Genomic DNA, 13,633 nt, shown 5'->3' with positions numbered 1-13,633 from the left:
GTTGATATGAGACCTCCATCATGAGGGAATGAATGAGATCTGACAGTGTTTGTTGATATCAGACCTCCATCATGAGGAATGAATGAGATCTGACAGTGTTTGTTATATGAGACCTCCATCATGAAGGAATGAATGAGATCTGACAGTGTTTGTTGATAGGAGACGTCCATCATGAGGGAATGAGATCTGACAGTGTTTGTTGATATGAGACCTCCATCATGAGGGATTGAATGAGATCTGACAGTGTTTGTTATATGAGACCTCCATCATGAGGGAATGAATGAGATCTGACAGTGTTTGTTATATGAGACCTCCATCATGAGGCAATGAATGAGATCTGACAGTGTTTGTTATATGAGACCTCCATCATGAGGGAATGAATGAGATCTGACAGTGTTTGTTATATGAGACCTCCATCATGAGGGAATGAATGAGATCTGACAGTGTTTGTTATATGAGACCTCCATCATGAGGCAATGAATGAGATCTGACAGTGTTTGTTATATGAGACCTCCATCATGAGGGAATGAAACAGATCTGACAGTGTTTGTTCAATGAAGTAGATGCTCACATTTCACTGATCCTGCTGCTGGACAGAGATTGGTAGATAGAGGACCTGGCAGTCTGTTTAGTTGGTGTGGAGCAGCAAATGTTTTTTTATCGTGCATCAATAAATTAATGCTAGAACATTGGTTGCCAGGATTAGCTATTTGTATCTAGCCTCTTAATAACTGCATAACGCTGCAAGATAGACACATGTTCATTATAGTCATACTGAGTTGGTGATGCAATTGTTCACCATCTTGCTAGATCCTCCAGAGACGAACAGGGTCTGTTGCATTTATTCACATAATAATGGAGTCAGATTGAAAAATGTAGTTCATTATTATTCAACATAGTTTCCACCTACATAATGGTGTGCCCTAATGAATACACCCATGCCCTAACCTGTCCTGAACCACTGACACCTTGAAACAGGTCACTTTTCAGTGAACAGTGGTACACTTGAGAGGCTGTACTATTCCACTGTTAACAATCTAATGGCCAACATTTAACATGTTTGTGAAAATAAGTAGATCATTAGCAGAAATATTAGCATTTCTGGGGAAAAAATGAAAACACCTCCGAAACGGGATAAACCAGTTAATGAGAGGTGTTGCAACTTTTTGATTAGCGATTGCATTGTTAGGTTAGCAAGAAATGTTTGAAACGATCCATCTGTTTGAGTGGGGAGAAATGGTCCGACAAGGTGATAACTCAGGCACATCATGACAAAGAGGCAAAAGTTATTAAACAGACATTTCAATTATATTTTCGATCTTCATTCCACTAGTGGACAAGTGTGGTGTCTCGTGTCCTAACAAAGGTTAAAACAGAATGAAAACATTTGGCATTTGTGTAGACCTATATTCATAGTAAATTGTTGTGAACATCATTGCCTCTTAATATTTGGGATAGTTGACTGGTGTTGGTTGTGTGGTGACTGTGGTGTGTCCTCCTCTGTCCCCAGATGATCTGAACAGGACCCATCAGCACTGTGTTCTGGCTGGAGACTCGGCCCGCTTCAGCTCTACACACAGAGTGGCGGAGGTGAGGGGGGTCTGGGGTACACTGGGGGCTTGGAGACCCTGGCCTGATTCTAATAATGATTGATTTATTGTATAGGATACCGTATATTCCATTACCTTTCTTTAACAGACCTTCTATTCTACCTTCTATTCTAGAATTCCAAGAGGCCCTTATGCTCCCAGAATACATGCATTATCTCCCAACCTTTTTTGACTGTCTGTCCTCACAGTGTTCCACCGGGACCCTGGACTACATCCAGTCTCGCTGCCGGGAGGCCCTGTCTAACCTGAGCACAGACCCAGAAACAGGGACCCACAGCCTTCTCTCCCTGCTGCCAGCTACCCTGCAAGGCTACGAGGAGATACACAACGAGGTGGGTGTGTGTGACTGTGTGTGACTAACTTTTGGGGTTCTACGATAGGCCTAACTTTGTGTCCTACCTACACTCTTAGGAAAAAAAGGTGCTATCTAGAACCTAAAAGGGTTTTTCGGCTGTCCCCATAGGAGAACCCTTTTTAGTTCCAGGTAGAACTTTTTTGGTTCCAGGTAGAACCCTTTTGAGTTCTGTTTACACAGAGGGTTCTACATGGAACCCAAAAGAGTTCTACCTGGAACCAAAAGGGTTCTTTGGCTATCTCCATAGAATAACCCTTTTGGTTCCAGGTAGAACTCTTTTGGGTTCCATGTAGAACCCTCTGTGTAAACAGAACTCAAAAGGGTTCTACCTGGAACCAAAAAAGTTCTGCCCTCATTCAAGGAAAGGGTAGTTGTGTATAATCTTTCCCTTTCTACTTTCGGTCACATAACCAGGGTTAAGGCCCTTCCATAGGAAAATAAAGAGGTTGTCAACGTTTAAGTTGACATCATTCATAGCTACAGTGGGTATTTATGTTATGGGAGAAATATTTCATAAGTCCAGGTTGCTCTTGTTTGTCTAAGGTTCGAGATCATGGCCCCTTTCACACAGAACAATCAGTGAATCTGGCTCCGGGGCCCTGAGACCCTATGGGGGCCGTTCACGCTTTACAGTGGCAGCTTGCTCAATACAGCGTTCTGCAGCCCAGCCTGCCCCTGACTGCCAGGGGCTAATGGTTAAAATAGCACTTCACCTCTCCCCCTCCGCATGTGTTATCCTCACTACTCCCAGGTAACCACAGCAGCGGGCCGAGTCAGGAACCACACGGGACGCCATGACAGATGAACTTGGCGTGAGGTTGTTTAAAGGTTTTAGCCAGTATTAATTATTCAGACAATATGAGAGCACGAGAGAGAGAGAGGTATAGAGAGGGGTATAGAAAGAGAGAGAGGGAGAGGCCTAGCCAACACCTGGTCTCCATCGCAGAGAGAGAACACCTGCTCACAGCGCAGCACCACAGGATTACCCAGTGTAGTCCTGGCTGGGGGGCGCACGCTGGTTATTTAGGAAAACAGGAGCTATTTATAAAAGGCTGGGAGAGGAGGGGATGGAGCTCTCTCTCGGGGGCCTGGCCCCGCTCTACTCTACCTGGCGTCCCCAGGACCACGATGATGGATTGGGCCATTTGTTCTGAGTTGCCCATGAGGGCAGAACATCCACTTAAATGATGTGTTGTTGGCAGAGTTATTTATTATGACGGCTAGTTTTGGCGGTTAGCGGGCGCATATTGCATGGGTCGTGTTTGACATGGACGACCGTAGAGCGAACAAGCAGAGGCTCGTCAGACAGACTGACCTGACCAACACCTTATGGGTATTTCCTTAAAAAGTGATAAACAGGAGATCGACCGGCCGGCCGGCTGCCTGGCTGATGCTGATGTACTGTGTGATGTGTATGCTTAGAGGGGGTTTGACAGTGGTTTGGGTAGGGATAGAGGGGGGAAGGGGGGTGTTTAGGGTTGTGGTGGGGATGAAGCTGAACGTCAGCCATCTGAGGAACGTGTGTTCAGGGAGAGGGGGAGAATGTTAATAGCCAGAGGAGGGAGTTGAAGCAGGGGTTGATGGGTAGAGGACAGGAGAACAGCACCTGGCATAGCAGAGAGAGAGAGACCGTTTTCTAGCTGATTCTAGGCCCTCCTGGCGCCTCTACTCAAATCTTCCTGTCTGTGTGTTGGAACGGTGGAACGAACAGGGGGCTAGCATCGCATCACAGCCCATCGCCACACAGCCCTGTCTGTGTGTGTGTGTTTGGCTTTGAAATGCTAATCCCAGACACGTCTTGTCTCATTTAAAGCCATCGTGTCACTACCCAGGTGGGTGTGTGACAGTGTGCCCTCTGGGACCCCCCTAATGAAGCCTGTCCCTGCTCAGTAAATATTGGAGGGAGTGACACACTAAGTAAGACCCACATGTCTGGTTCTGCTAGAGATGGGGGAAGGTAAAGTACAAGTGTAATCAGCCAGGTAGTTCCTCTGACCTTCCTCTGTCCTGTACAGTATGTTTTCCAGGCCAGGCCTTTCTCTCCCTAGTGAGTAACAGTGTTTGTCAAGTAGCTAAAAGCACACACCACTCTTCCTTGTGGAGTCAGAGAGTTTGTGACTTACCTGTAGGGAACAGTTTTTTCTTATCCTATTTTCAGTTGAGAAAGAATGTAATTGAAATGTGTAATTTGGAGCATATTATTGTCTATAGGCCTATAGGTGAGCAAGGACAGGTTGTGTGAGTGAGTCTGTGAGTACAGTTTGTATCTCCTCAAGGTATGTGTGAGTGTGTCCTTGTCTGTAAGTGTGTGTCCATGGTAGCCAGGTGTGATGAGTGTGAAGTGTGTCCTGTACCTCTGGAGACAGGGAACAGTGCTCAGTGCTCCTGGTTGATGTGATGTGGGAGCAGGTCCAGGAAAGTAAACAGAAGAGGCAGGTTGATATCGATCCGTCTCTCATCAGCTCCTACCTCGAGGGCCGCACGGCATGGAACAGACGGAAATTGATTGGTCAAGTCCGCTGGGGGACCACCGAGAGGTGTGGAAAAACCCTGCTTCATTAAATACTGAAAGAGACCACTTGGCTTTGACTCCTGGGTCGCTATGGTGAGTGGGAGGCTGAGCGGAGTGCTAATGTACAGTTAGCACGTCCGTCACCTGGAGAGATGACAGGAGACACCACAGGGGAGGGACCCCTCAGTCTCCCTGCTCCCAGAACCCAGAGCGGGCTAGGCAGAGGAGAAAATCTAGCCTAACGATGGCGATGACTCTCTCCATCTTTCTCTCCCGCTCTCTCTTTCGATCTCTCTACCTGGGCAGGTGGCATTTAGTCAGTGTTCCCCTCTCAGTAACTCACAGCCGGGCGGCTCAGGCTCCAAATGCCAGGCATCCCACAGATGCCGCAGTCGCCTGGCTTTGAGGCTGCCATCGCCATGCTCCGCGGGGGCTAGGAGTCCATGTCGGCTCAAAGCGGAGCCACAGGCTGTGTTCCCTCAGTAAAGGACAGACGGACAATCAGAGAGAGAAGGGGAGCAGTGGGTGGAGGTAGAGAAAGGACAGTCTATGTTTGTCCCCTCTCTCTTGCTTTGTTGAGTGTGTGAGCTGTACTGTTCAAGGGGGGGAGTGGAGTAGTGGAGGGTTGAAGAGCCATAAAGCCTGACATTTGTTTGAAGGGTCTGTTGTATGGAGTGGTTGTGAAGGTGCTGAACTGTGCTATGGCCCATGTACCCCCCCGTACGTTACCCAGCCCCTGCATGTCAAACCACTGTGATCAGCCCCCTTTATATCCAAAATGGACAGTTTCTCTGTATCCTGTGCCACTGCATAGCCACTGAACAAAGGGTGAAGTGGAAATGGCTTTGTATTCTTGTCATCTTCTTCCTCTGTATTGTGCTTATGTGTTATAGAGCTAATATAACACTGTACCATACATACTAATGCCCCCTACAAGAACAATACACAGACTAGTAGTTGGAGATGAACAGTAGGTCTTGTAGTCACTTTCACATTTGATATGCAACTCTTTTGTACTCCTCACCTTGTGTTCTACAGTTGTCTATGTCAAATGAAATGGTGTATGTATTGTTGGGAGGATGATACTGGAACAGTGCTTTGTAGGATGTTTTGGGGAGGGCAACTCAGAGCGCCTTGCATTTGCATCACCGGCATTTGGGGCAATCTCTGACACACACACTTTCTCAGACAAACACACACACACACACACACACACACACACACACACACACACACACACACACACACACACACACACACACACACACACACACACACACACATACACACATACATACATACATACATACATACACCTGGCTACGTGACGTGTCCTTGTGAGGATTAAATCAGCACTTCAAAAGAGCTGAAAACATAAACACTCCCAGTGGAGGAGAGGTGAGCCGCTCTGCGAAGTAAACTGTCATTCCCCTGCGGAGCGAGGGAGGAGGAAAGAGGAGTGAGGAGAGGGTGGAGCAATGTGGGGTATAGGCGTCTAGGGTCGGGTTGGTTTGGGAAATGGGGGTCGAGGGGTGTATTGTGAGAGGGGTGTATTGTCTATTCTCATAGGGATGACCATCTGTGTAAACAGACATTCTAGTAAGTCTCGACTCCAGTACACTTCATTCTCTACACATATCTGATTAGGGGAAATCCCCAACAGACAGATTTACACTTGTGTTATCTCCTGTCTCTCACTCGTGCTCTAAAGCGCAGTAGACGTCTTGGCGTTGATAGACGGATAAACCTCCATGTCTTTGTACCTCCATGTCTTTGTACCGCCATGTCTTTGTACCTCCATGTCTTTGTACCTCCATGTCTTTGTACCTCCATGTCTTTGTACCTCCATGTCTTTGTACCTCCATGTCTTTGTACCTCCATGTCTTTGTACCTCCATGTCTTTGTACCTCCATGTCTTTGTACCTCCATGTCTTTGTACCTCCATGTCTTTGTACCTCCATGTCTTTGTACCGCCATGTCTTTGTACCGCCATGTCTTTGTACCGCCATGTCTTTGTACCGCCATGTCTTTGTACCTCCATGTCTTTGTACCGCCATGTCTTTGTACCGCCATGTCTTTGTACCTCCATGTCTTTGTACCGCCATGTCTTTGTACCTCCATGTCTTTGTACCTCCATGTCTTTGTACCTCCATGTCTTTGTACCGCCATGTCTTTGTACCTCCATGTCTTTGTACCGCCATGTCTTTGTACCTCCATGTCTTTGTACCTCCATGTCTTTGTACCTCCATGTCTTTGCACCTCCATGTCTTTGCACCGCCATGTCTTTGCACCGCCATGTCTTTGCACCTCCATGTCTTTGTACCTCCATGTCTTTGTACCTCCATGTCTTTGTACCTCCATGTCTTTGTACCGCCATGTCTTTGTACCTCCATGTCTTTGTACCTCCATGTCTTTGTACCGCCATGTCTTTGTACCTCCATGTCTTTGTACCTCCATGTCTTTGTACCTCCATGTCTTTGTACCGCCATGTCTTTGTACCTCCATGTCTTTGTACCTCCATGTCTTTGTACCTCCATGTCTTTGTACCGCCATGTCTTTGTACCGCCATGTCTTTGTACCGCCATGTCTTTGTACCTCCATGTCTTTGTACCTCCATGTCTTTGTACCGCCATGTCTTTGTACCTCCATGTCTTTGTACCGCCATGTCTTTGTACCTCCATGTCTTTGTACCGCCATGTCTTTGCTCCTCCATGTCTTTGCACCTCCATGTCTTTGCACCGCCATGTCTTTGTACCTCCATGTCTTTGTACCTCCATGTCTTTGTACCTCCATGTCTTTGTACCTCCATGTCTTTGTACCTCCATGTCTTTGTACCTCCATGTCTTTGTACCGCCATGTCTTTGTACCTCCATGTCTTTGTACCTCCATGTCTTTGTACCTCCATGTCTTTGTACCGCCATGTCTTTGTACCTCCATGTCTTTGTACCTCCATGTCTTTGTACCGCCATGTCTTTGTACCGCCATGTCTTTGTACCGCCATGTCTTTGTACCGCCATGTCTTTGTACCTCCATGTCTTTGTACCGCCATGTCTTTGTACCGCCATGTCTTTGTACCTCCATGTCTTTGTACCTCCATGTCTTTGTACCTCCATGTCTTTGTTCCTCCATGTCTTTGTACCTCCATGTCTTTGCAAGTTTGCGCTTTCCATTATTTCCATCTGGGCTTCATACGGCTTGACTGATCTACAGCTGCCTGTCTAGGATCTGAACTATTCCTATAATCCTATATGGTTCCTCTACCTGACTGTACTGTGTTGTGTTTTGTGCAGGTGGAGTTTGAGTGGCTGAGGCAGTACTGGTTCCAGGGCCAGCGCTACACCCGGTTCTGCAGCTGGTGGGCCAGACCCATGGGGCAGCTGGAGAATGACTGGAGAGAGATGGAGCTCATGGTAAGACTGCACAGAGACCCACTGGGACCCAGTAATAACACATACTAGTGTGTAGTAGTAAGGTTGACTGTCTACGATTTGCCATTTAAGAGCCATACAAAGTCTAATCACAAAGAACTTCACTGTAACACTTCAGTTCATTCATTTATTAGTGTAGTGTTCCTGTTCCAACCTGATCAGCATTCTCACAGTGGACAGCTTCCATCAGGATCTGATGCTGATTGGCTGTATACATCTGTGTAACCTCAAATGTGCCTGTGCTTGAGTTCATTGCACAAACTACACCGATAATAATCAGAGAGTGCAGGTGTGATTGTGAAATGTCTTTGTGTCACACCCCGGGTGTGATATTAAGAATGTCTGGTTCAACATGGTCTTACTCAGATCTTCACCATATCACAAGGGACTAGTAATTGTTCTGACACATCATTTTCTCAGTCATTTCATCAATGAGAGAGGATGGGTTGTTCACATTGAAGTCTACTTAGTCACATCTGTTTACCGTACGTGTGTGACTGCGCACGTGTGTGTGTGTGATAGTCCAATCTCAGCTCTGCTGTTGTATCAAAGTGTGTGTTGTAACTCTGCAGAGTGGAGCAGTAGGGGGCACTCTTGTATCATTGAAACAGCCAAGACCAGAGCTGTGCTCCCTCTCTCTCCCTCACTCTCTCTCCTTCCCTCCCTCCATCTCTCTCTCTCTCTCTCTCTCTCTTTCTCTCTTTCTCTCTCTCTCTCTCTCCCTCTCTCTCTCCCTCTCTCTCTCCCTCTCTCTCTCCCTCTCTCTCTCTCTTTCTTTCTCTCTTTCTCTTTCTCTCTTTCTCTCTCTCTCCGTCTCTCTTTCTCTTTCTCTCTCTTTCTCTCTCTTTCTCTCTCTTTCTCTCTCTTTCTCTCTCTATCTCTCTCTCTCCATCTCTCTCTCCGTCTCTCTCTCTCATCTCTCTCTCTCTATCTTTCTCTCTCTATCTCTCTCTCTCTGTCCATCTCTCTCTCTCTGTACTCTCCGTCTTTGTCAGTGTGGAGCGCTGAGCAGTAATCACATCTAATACTCAGGCGGGGATAAAGAGAGGAGCCTGGAGAAGCCCGGTGCTGCTCTGCACTGAGACACAGGCAGGCAGTCAGTCAGGCTGGCAGGCAGTCAGTCAGGCTGGCAGGCAGGCTGGCTGGCTGGCTCACTCGCGTCCACACAGCCAGGAGGAGGGGGAGACGGTTCTAAACTCATCTAGAGCTTAGATGAAGTGTGTGATTTGAACCTGTACTTAGAGAGGAGGAGGAGTGAGATGTGAAGGCTCTCTCTCTTTCTCTGATGGTCAACCAGCTGTGTGTGTGTGTGTGTCTCTCGCTCTCTCTCTCTCACTCTCACACTCTCACTCTCTCACTCTCTCTCAAGGTCAACCAGACCGCACTCATCGTTTAGTTTTCCCTGGCACTGGTCAGACAAGCAGACGTGTGTCTGCTACACATTGCCTTGAGTAGTCTACAGAATCATTTTTTATTTCAAAGAATTCTCATTCCCTTTAGAGCAATGTTTATTCTCTATTTTGTATTTTATATTAGAGGCATGCTGTTAATTAATACTTTCCCATTTAGCGTCTGTAAACTCTATTTACTCGTTTTCTTCTTTATCATTTTGTATTTTACTGAAGGTGCATTGTGTTGTTTTCTAAATGAAACAACATGAAGTAGTTTATCAGGGAGGTATTTGTCTTTGACCCATTAAGTAAATCAAAGCCATGCTCATTGTGTTTGGGGAAAATGAACAAATAAAATGGGCCACTATTGTTGAGGAAGGCTCTTTGTGCTTTCATAAGCAATATTGTACCACATACTGATTAAATAGGCCTTTCTCAGTATTATAGAAATCACTTATATATGCATTTTTATTTTCCTTTTTTCGATCGCTTATCTTTGTATATTACACTTCTACTTGAATTGTCAAATGATTTTATAACTTACTTACATTGTTTATATTTTCATATACTTATACATAAACTATTTTTACACATAAAAAAAGGAAAAACACAGTAGTGTGTGCTGTTTTTAATTGACAACAAAGACCGTATATTATTGAAATGGATTTGCGTGTGTGTGTGTGGTGTGTGTGTGTGTGTGTGTGTGTGTGTGTGTGTGTGTGTGTGTGTCTGTGTGTGTGTTTGTGTGTATGCCTGCGACATACATAGCCTTGCATTGTGTTCAGTATATTTCAGAAGCTGCTGTCTGTTTATAGATGCTAGTTTCCTCCCTAGGGCTCAGTCCCTGTTGTCATGCAAATACTCACCCTGCCATCTGAATGACATTCTGATAAAACACATCCAGAGGTTTTCTCTCTCTTCCTTTTATCTCCAAACTGTTACCTCATGAATTGAAGTGGCTTCCTAATAGAAACAACAAGAGGTAGATGGAAGTCAGTGGTAGAGAGAGGCTAAATAAAGATTTTTCAGATCAGCTGGGTGTGGGTGGGTGGGTGCACGAGTGCTCCATGCATAGATAAAGGAATTGAAGTGCTTATCAGATATGAGAATAGGTACCTGTATGAAGAAGGTCCAGTGTTCCACCTCTCTTAGAAGACGAGGGGTACAGACTGCGCCCCGTGGTTAAAGGACAGGGGTGTAAAGGCTCTGTTCCCCTGTGATCCAGACTAGGAATGGAGCGAGGGGGGGTGGAACCCTGTTATGGTTTGGATGGGCCCGGTCCGCAGCCCAGCCCCCCTAGGACCTACTATCATGGATCTCATACAATCCTGACATTTACTTAAACCAGCAACAATGAATAGCTTCCACCTGGCTGACAAAAGGAGAGAGACAGTCTGGCTTTATGCAAAATATTTTAAATACTGGTATGGCATTTATTATCTTTCATTTTTTTATATCATTTTTTTTTGCTGTGCGGGAGAAGCAACAAAAAATTGCATATTTCCTTTTTTCTTGTGTGTGTTTGTGTGTGTGTGTTTGTGTTTGTGTGTGTGTGATGATGCTAATGTATGCACTCTGTTTGACTTTAATTGATTTACCAGCTCTGCCTGCACTCTACAGCTTCTCCCCTAATTTGTCACTTTCCCTGACTTCTGTGGCTGATCATATCATAACTTAAAAAGCTGCTGGCATGCAAAGAGATTTCAGACAGTATTTTCTCTCTCTCTCTCTCTCTCTCTCTCTCTCTCCTTCTCTCTCCTTCTCTCTCCTTCTCTCTCCTTCTCTCTCCTTCTCTCTCCTTCTCTCTCCTTCTCTCTCCTTCTCTCTCTCTCTCTCTCTCTCTCTCTCTCTCTCTCTCTCTCTCTCTCTCTCTCCATTCCTCATTTGACAGTTGAACGAGACTTGTAGATTAAAATCTCTCAGCGTGTATCAAGAAAATGTATCCACTTTCACAATAAATATAATCCACACACTTGAATATATTTGTATACTTCAAGATCTACAAAACAGGCAGGGGTACCTGGGCCATGTCTTCTAGCGTCTCCCTGTAACCACTTTGTCAGTCTCTCTCTCTTCCTCTGGGTTTGGTCACACTCCCGTCATGTAGTTGTGGAGGAACGTGATGTGTAGGGACGCGGCCTGTGACCATTTCATAATTTCTCTTCTCCTTTCCCTCGCTCCCTGTCTTTAATGTTGGTCCTCAGTAACAATCTGGGGCGGGCTGCTGAGGGGGAGCGACTCAGGGGGAGCACAGAGCAATCACTCGCAGGCTGGCCAGGTCGCCATCGATAGCTGATTAGGTTATTGACCTAGCGAGGGGGAGGAGGGGATGGAGCTTCAGCGAGAGAACGAGAGAGAGAGAGAAAGAGAGAGGGGGGTCAATGTAAATGTTATTGCAGTGTGAGCTCATTTGATCAAAGCTCTGCCATACAAAACCAGATTGGATTCGCTTAACCTTTCCAGAGTGCAGACAGACACCGTCGGGAGAGGAGAAACCTCCGGACGGAGAATGGATTATCGTATTGGTGCTGGGCTGAACTAGTGCAGGAGGCCCTCCCTCCCTCCTATAGACAGACAGTTTACTCTGCCTCTAATGCGTTTAGACAGCAATTGGCCTTAATAACCTTTATTGACTTCAGCGGGTCAGAGCCAAGAATCTAATTATCAAAGTGTATCAATTTCATTGGGAGTTTAGAGTTGCACTGTTCATATAATTATTTTAAGGTCGTCAGGGCCAATTAATCCCTATCCACTTATTTGATGGGTTTGTAAAATATTATAGATGTTATGGTTCTGTAGTGTGCAGTTTCAGCATTAATCATTTTTGGGGGAATGTTTTTTTTTTGGGGGTTGTGCTAGTTGTTGTTTTTCTGTGCCCCGGTAGGTAAGAAAGAGCAGGACATTTAGAGGCTTGAGGCTTAGCTACAGTAGAATCACACTACTCTGTTTCACTCTCTAGTTTATTGAGCCTTAGCTACAGTAGAATCACACTACTCTGTTTCACTCTCTAGTTTATTGAGCCTTAGCTACAGTAGAATCACACTACTCTGTTTCACGCTCTAGTTTGAGGTTTAGCTACAGTAGAATCACACTACTCTGTTTCACTCTCTAGTTTATTTAGGTTTAGCTACAGTAGAATCACACTACTCTGTTTCACGCTCTAGTTTGAGGTTTAGCTACAGTAGAATCACACTACTCTGTTTCACTCTCTAGTTTATTTAGGTTTAGCTACAGTAGAATCACACTACTCTGTTTCACTCTCTAGTTTATTGAGCCTTAGCTACAGTAGAATCACACTACTCTGTTTCACGCTCTAGTTTATTGAGGTTTAGCTACAGTAGAATCATACTACTCTGTTTCACTCTCTAGTTTATTTAGTTTTAGCTACAGTAGAATCACACTACTCTGTTTCACTCTCTAGTTTATTGAGCCTTAGCTACAGTAGAATCATACTACTGTTTCACTCTCTAGTTTATTGAGCCTTAAGCTACAGTAGAATCACACTACTCTGTTTCACTCTCTAGTTTATTGAGGCTTAGCTACAGTAGAATCACACTACTCTGTTTCACTCTCTAGTTTATTGAGCCTTAGCTACAGTAGAATCACACTACTCTGTTTCACTCTCTAGTTTATTTAGGTTTAGCTACAGTAGAATCACACTACTCTGTTTCACTCTCTAGTTTATTGAGCCTTAGCTACAGTAGAATCACACTACTCTGTTTCACTCTCTAGTTTATTGAGGCTTAGCTACAGTAGAATCACACTACTCTGTTTCACTCTCTAGTTTATTGAGCCTTAGCTACAGTAGAATCACACTACTCTGTTTCACTCTCTAGTTTATTGAGGCTTAGCTACAGTAGAATCACACTACTCTGTTTCACTCTCTAGTTTATTGAGCCTTAGCTACAGTAGAATCACACTACTCTGTTTCACTCTCTAGTTTATTGAGGCTTAGCTACAGTAGAATCACACTACTCTGTTTCACTCTCTAGTTTATTTAGGTTTAGCTACAGTAGAATCACACTACTCTGTTTCAATACACTACTCTGTTTCACTCTCTAGTTTATTGTGGTTAAGCTATAGTAGAATCACACTACTCTGTTTCACTCTCTAGTTTATTGAGGCTTAACTACAGTAGAATCACACTACTCTGTTTCACTCTCTAGTTTATTGAGCCTTAACTACAGTATAATCATACTACTCTGTTTCACTCTCTAGCTTGACATTCTAGGGCAACATTTTCTAACAGTTTTGTATACATGCCACACACATGCATGCCAGATTAATGGTAAGTGTGAACTAAACAGTAAATTGTTTAAAGAGCATTTTTATTACTT

At 44.9% G+C, this 13,633-nt stretch overlaps 1 protein-coding gene across 3 annotated transcripts in view; it reads left to right on the top strand.

The window, feature by feature from the left end:
• The window catches only part of LOC129834645 (alpha-ketoglutarate-dependent dioxygenase FTO-like), a 210,444-nt gene that overhangs the window by 39,007 nt on the left and 157,804 nt on the right, over nucleotides 1-13,633 (top strand). For all 3 annotated transcript variants that reach the window (XM_055899828.1, XM_055899827.1, XM_055899829.1), the window contains 3 exons: nucleotides 1,511-1,590; nucleotides 1,799-1,942; nucleotides 7,768-7,887. In XM_055899828.1, coding sequence (XP_055755803.1) covers nucleotides 1,511-1,590; nucleotides 1,799-1,942; nucleotides 7,768-7,887 — 344 coding nt within the window. The remainder of the gene's footprint in view (nucleotides 1-1,510; nucleotides 1,591-1,798; nucleotides 1,943-7,767; nucleotides 7,888-13,633) is intronic.

Source organism: Salvelinus fontinalis, chromosome 35 (assembly GCF_029448725.1).
Source record: "Salvelinus fontinalis isolate EN_2023a chromosome 35, ASM2944872v1, whole genome shotgun sequence".
Lineage (NCBI taxonomy): Eukaryota > Metazoa > Chordata > Actinopteri > Salmoniformes > Salmonidae > Salvelinus > Salvelinus fontinalis.
The sequence above is the reverse complement of the archived record's forward strand: the minus strand, read 5'-3'. Positions and strand labels throughout refer to the sequence as shown.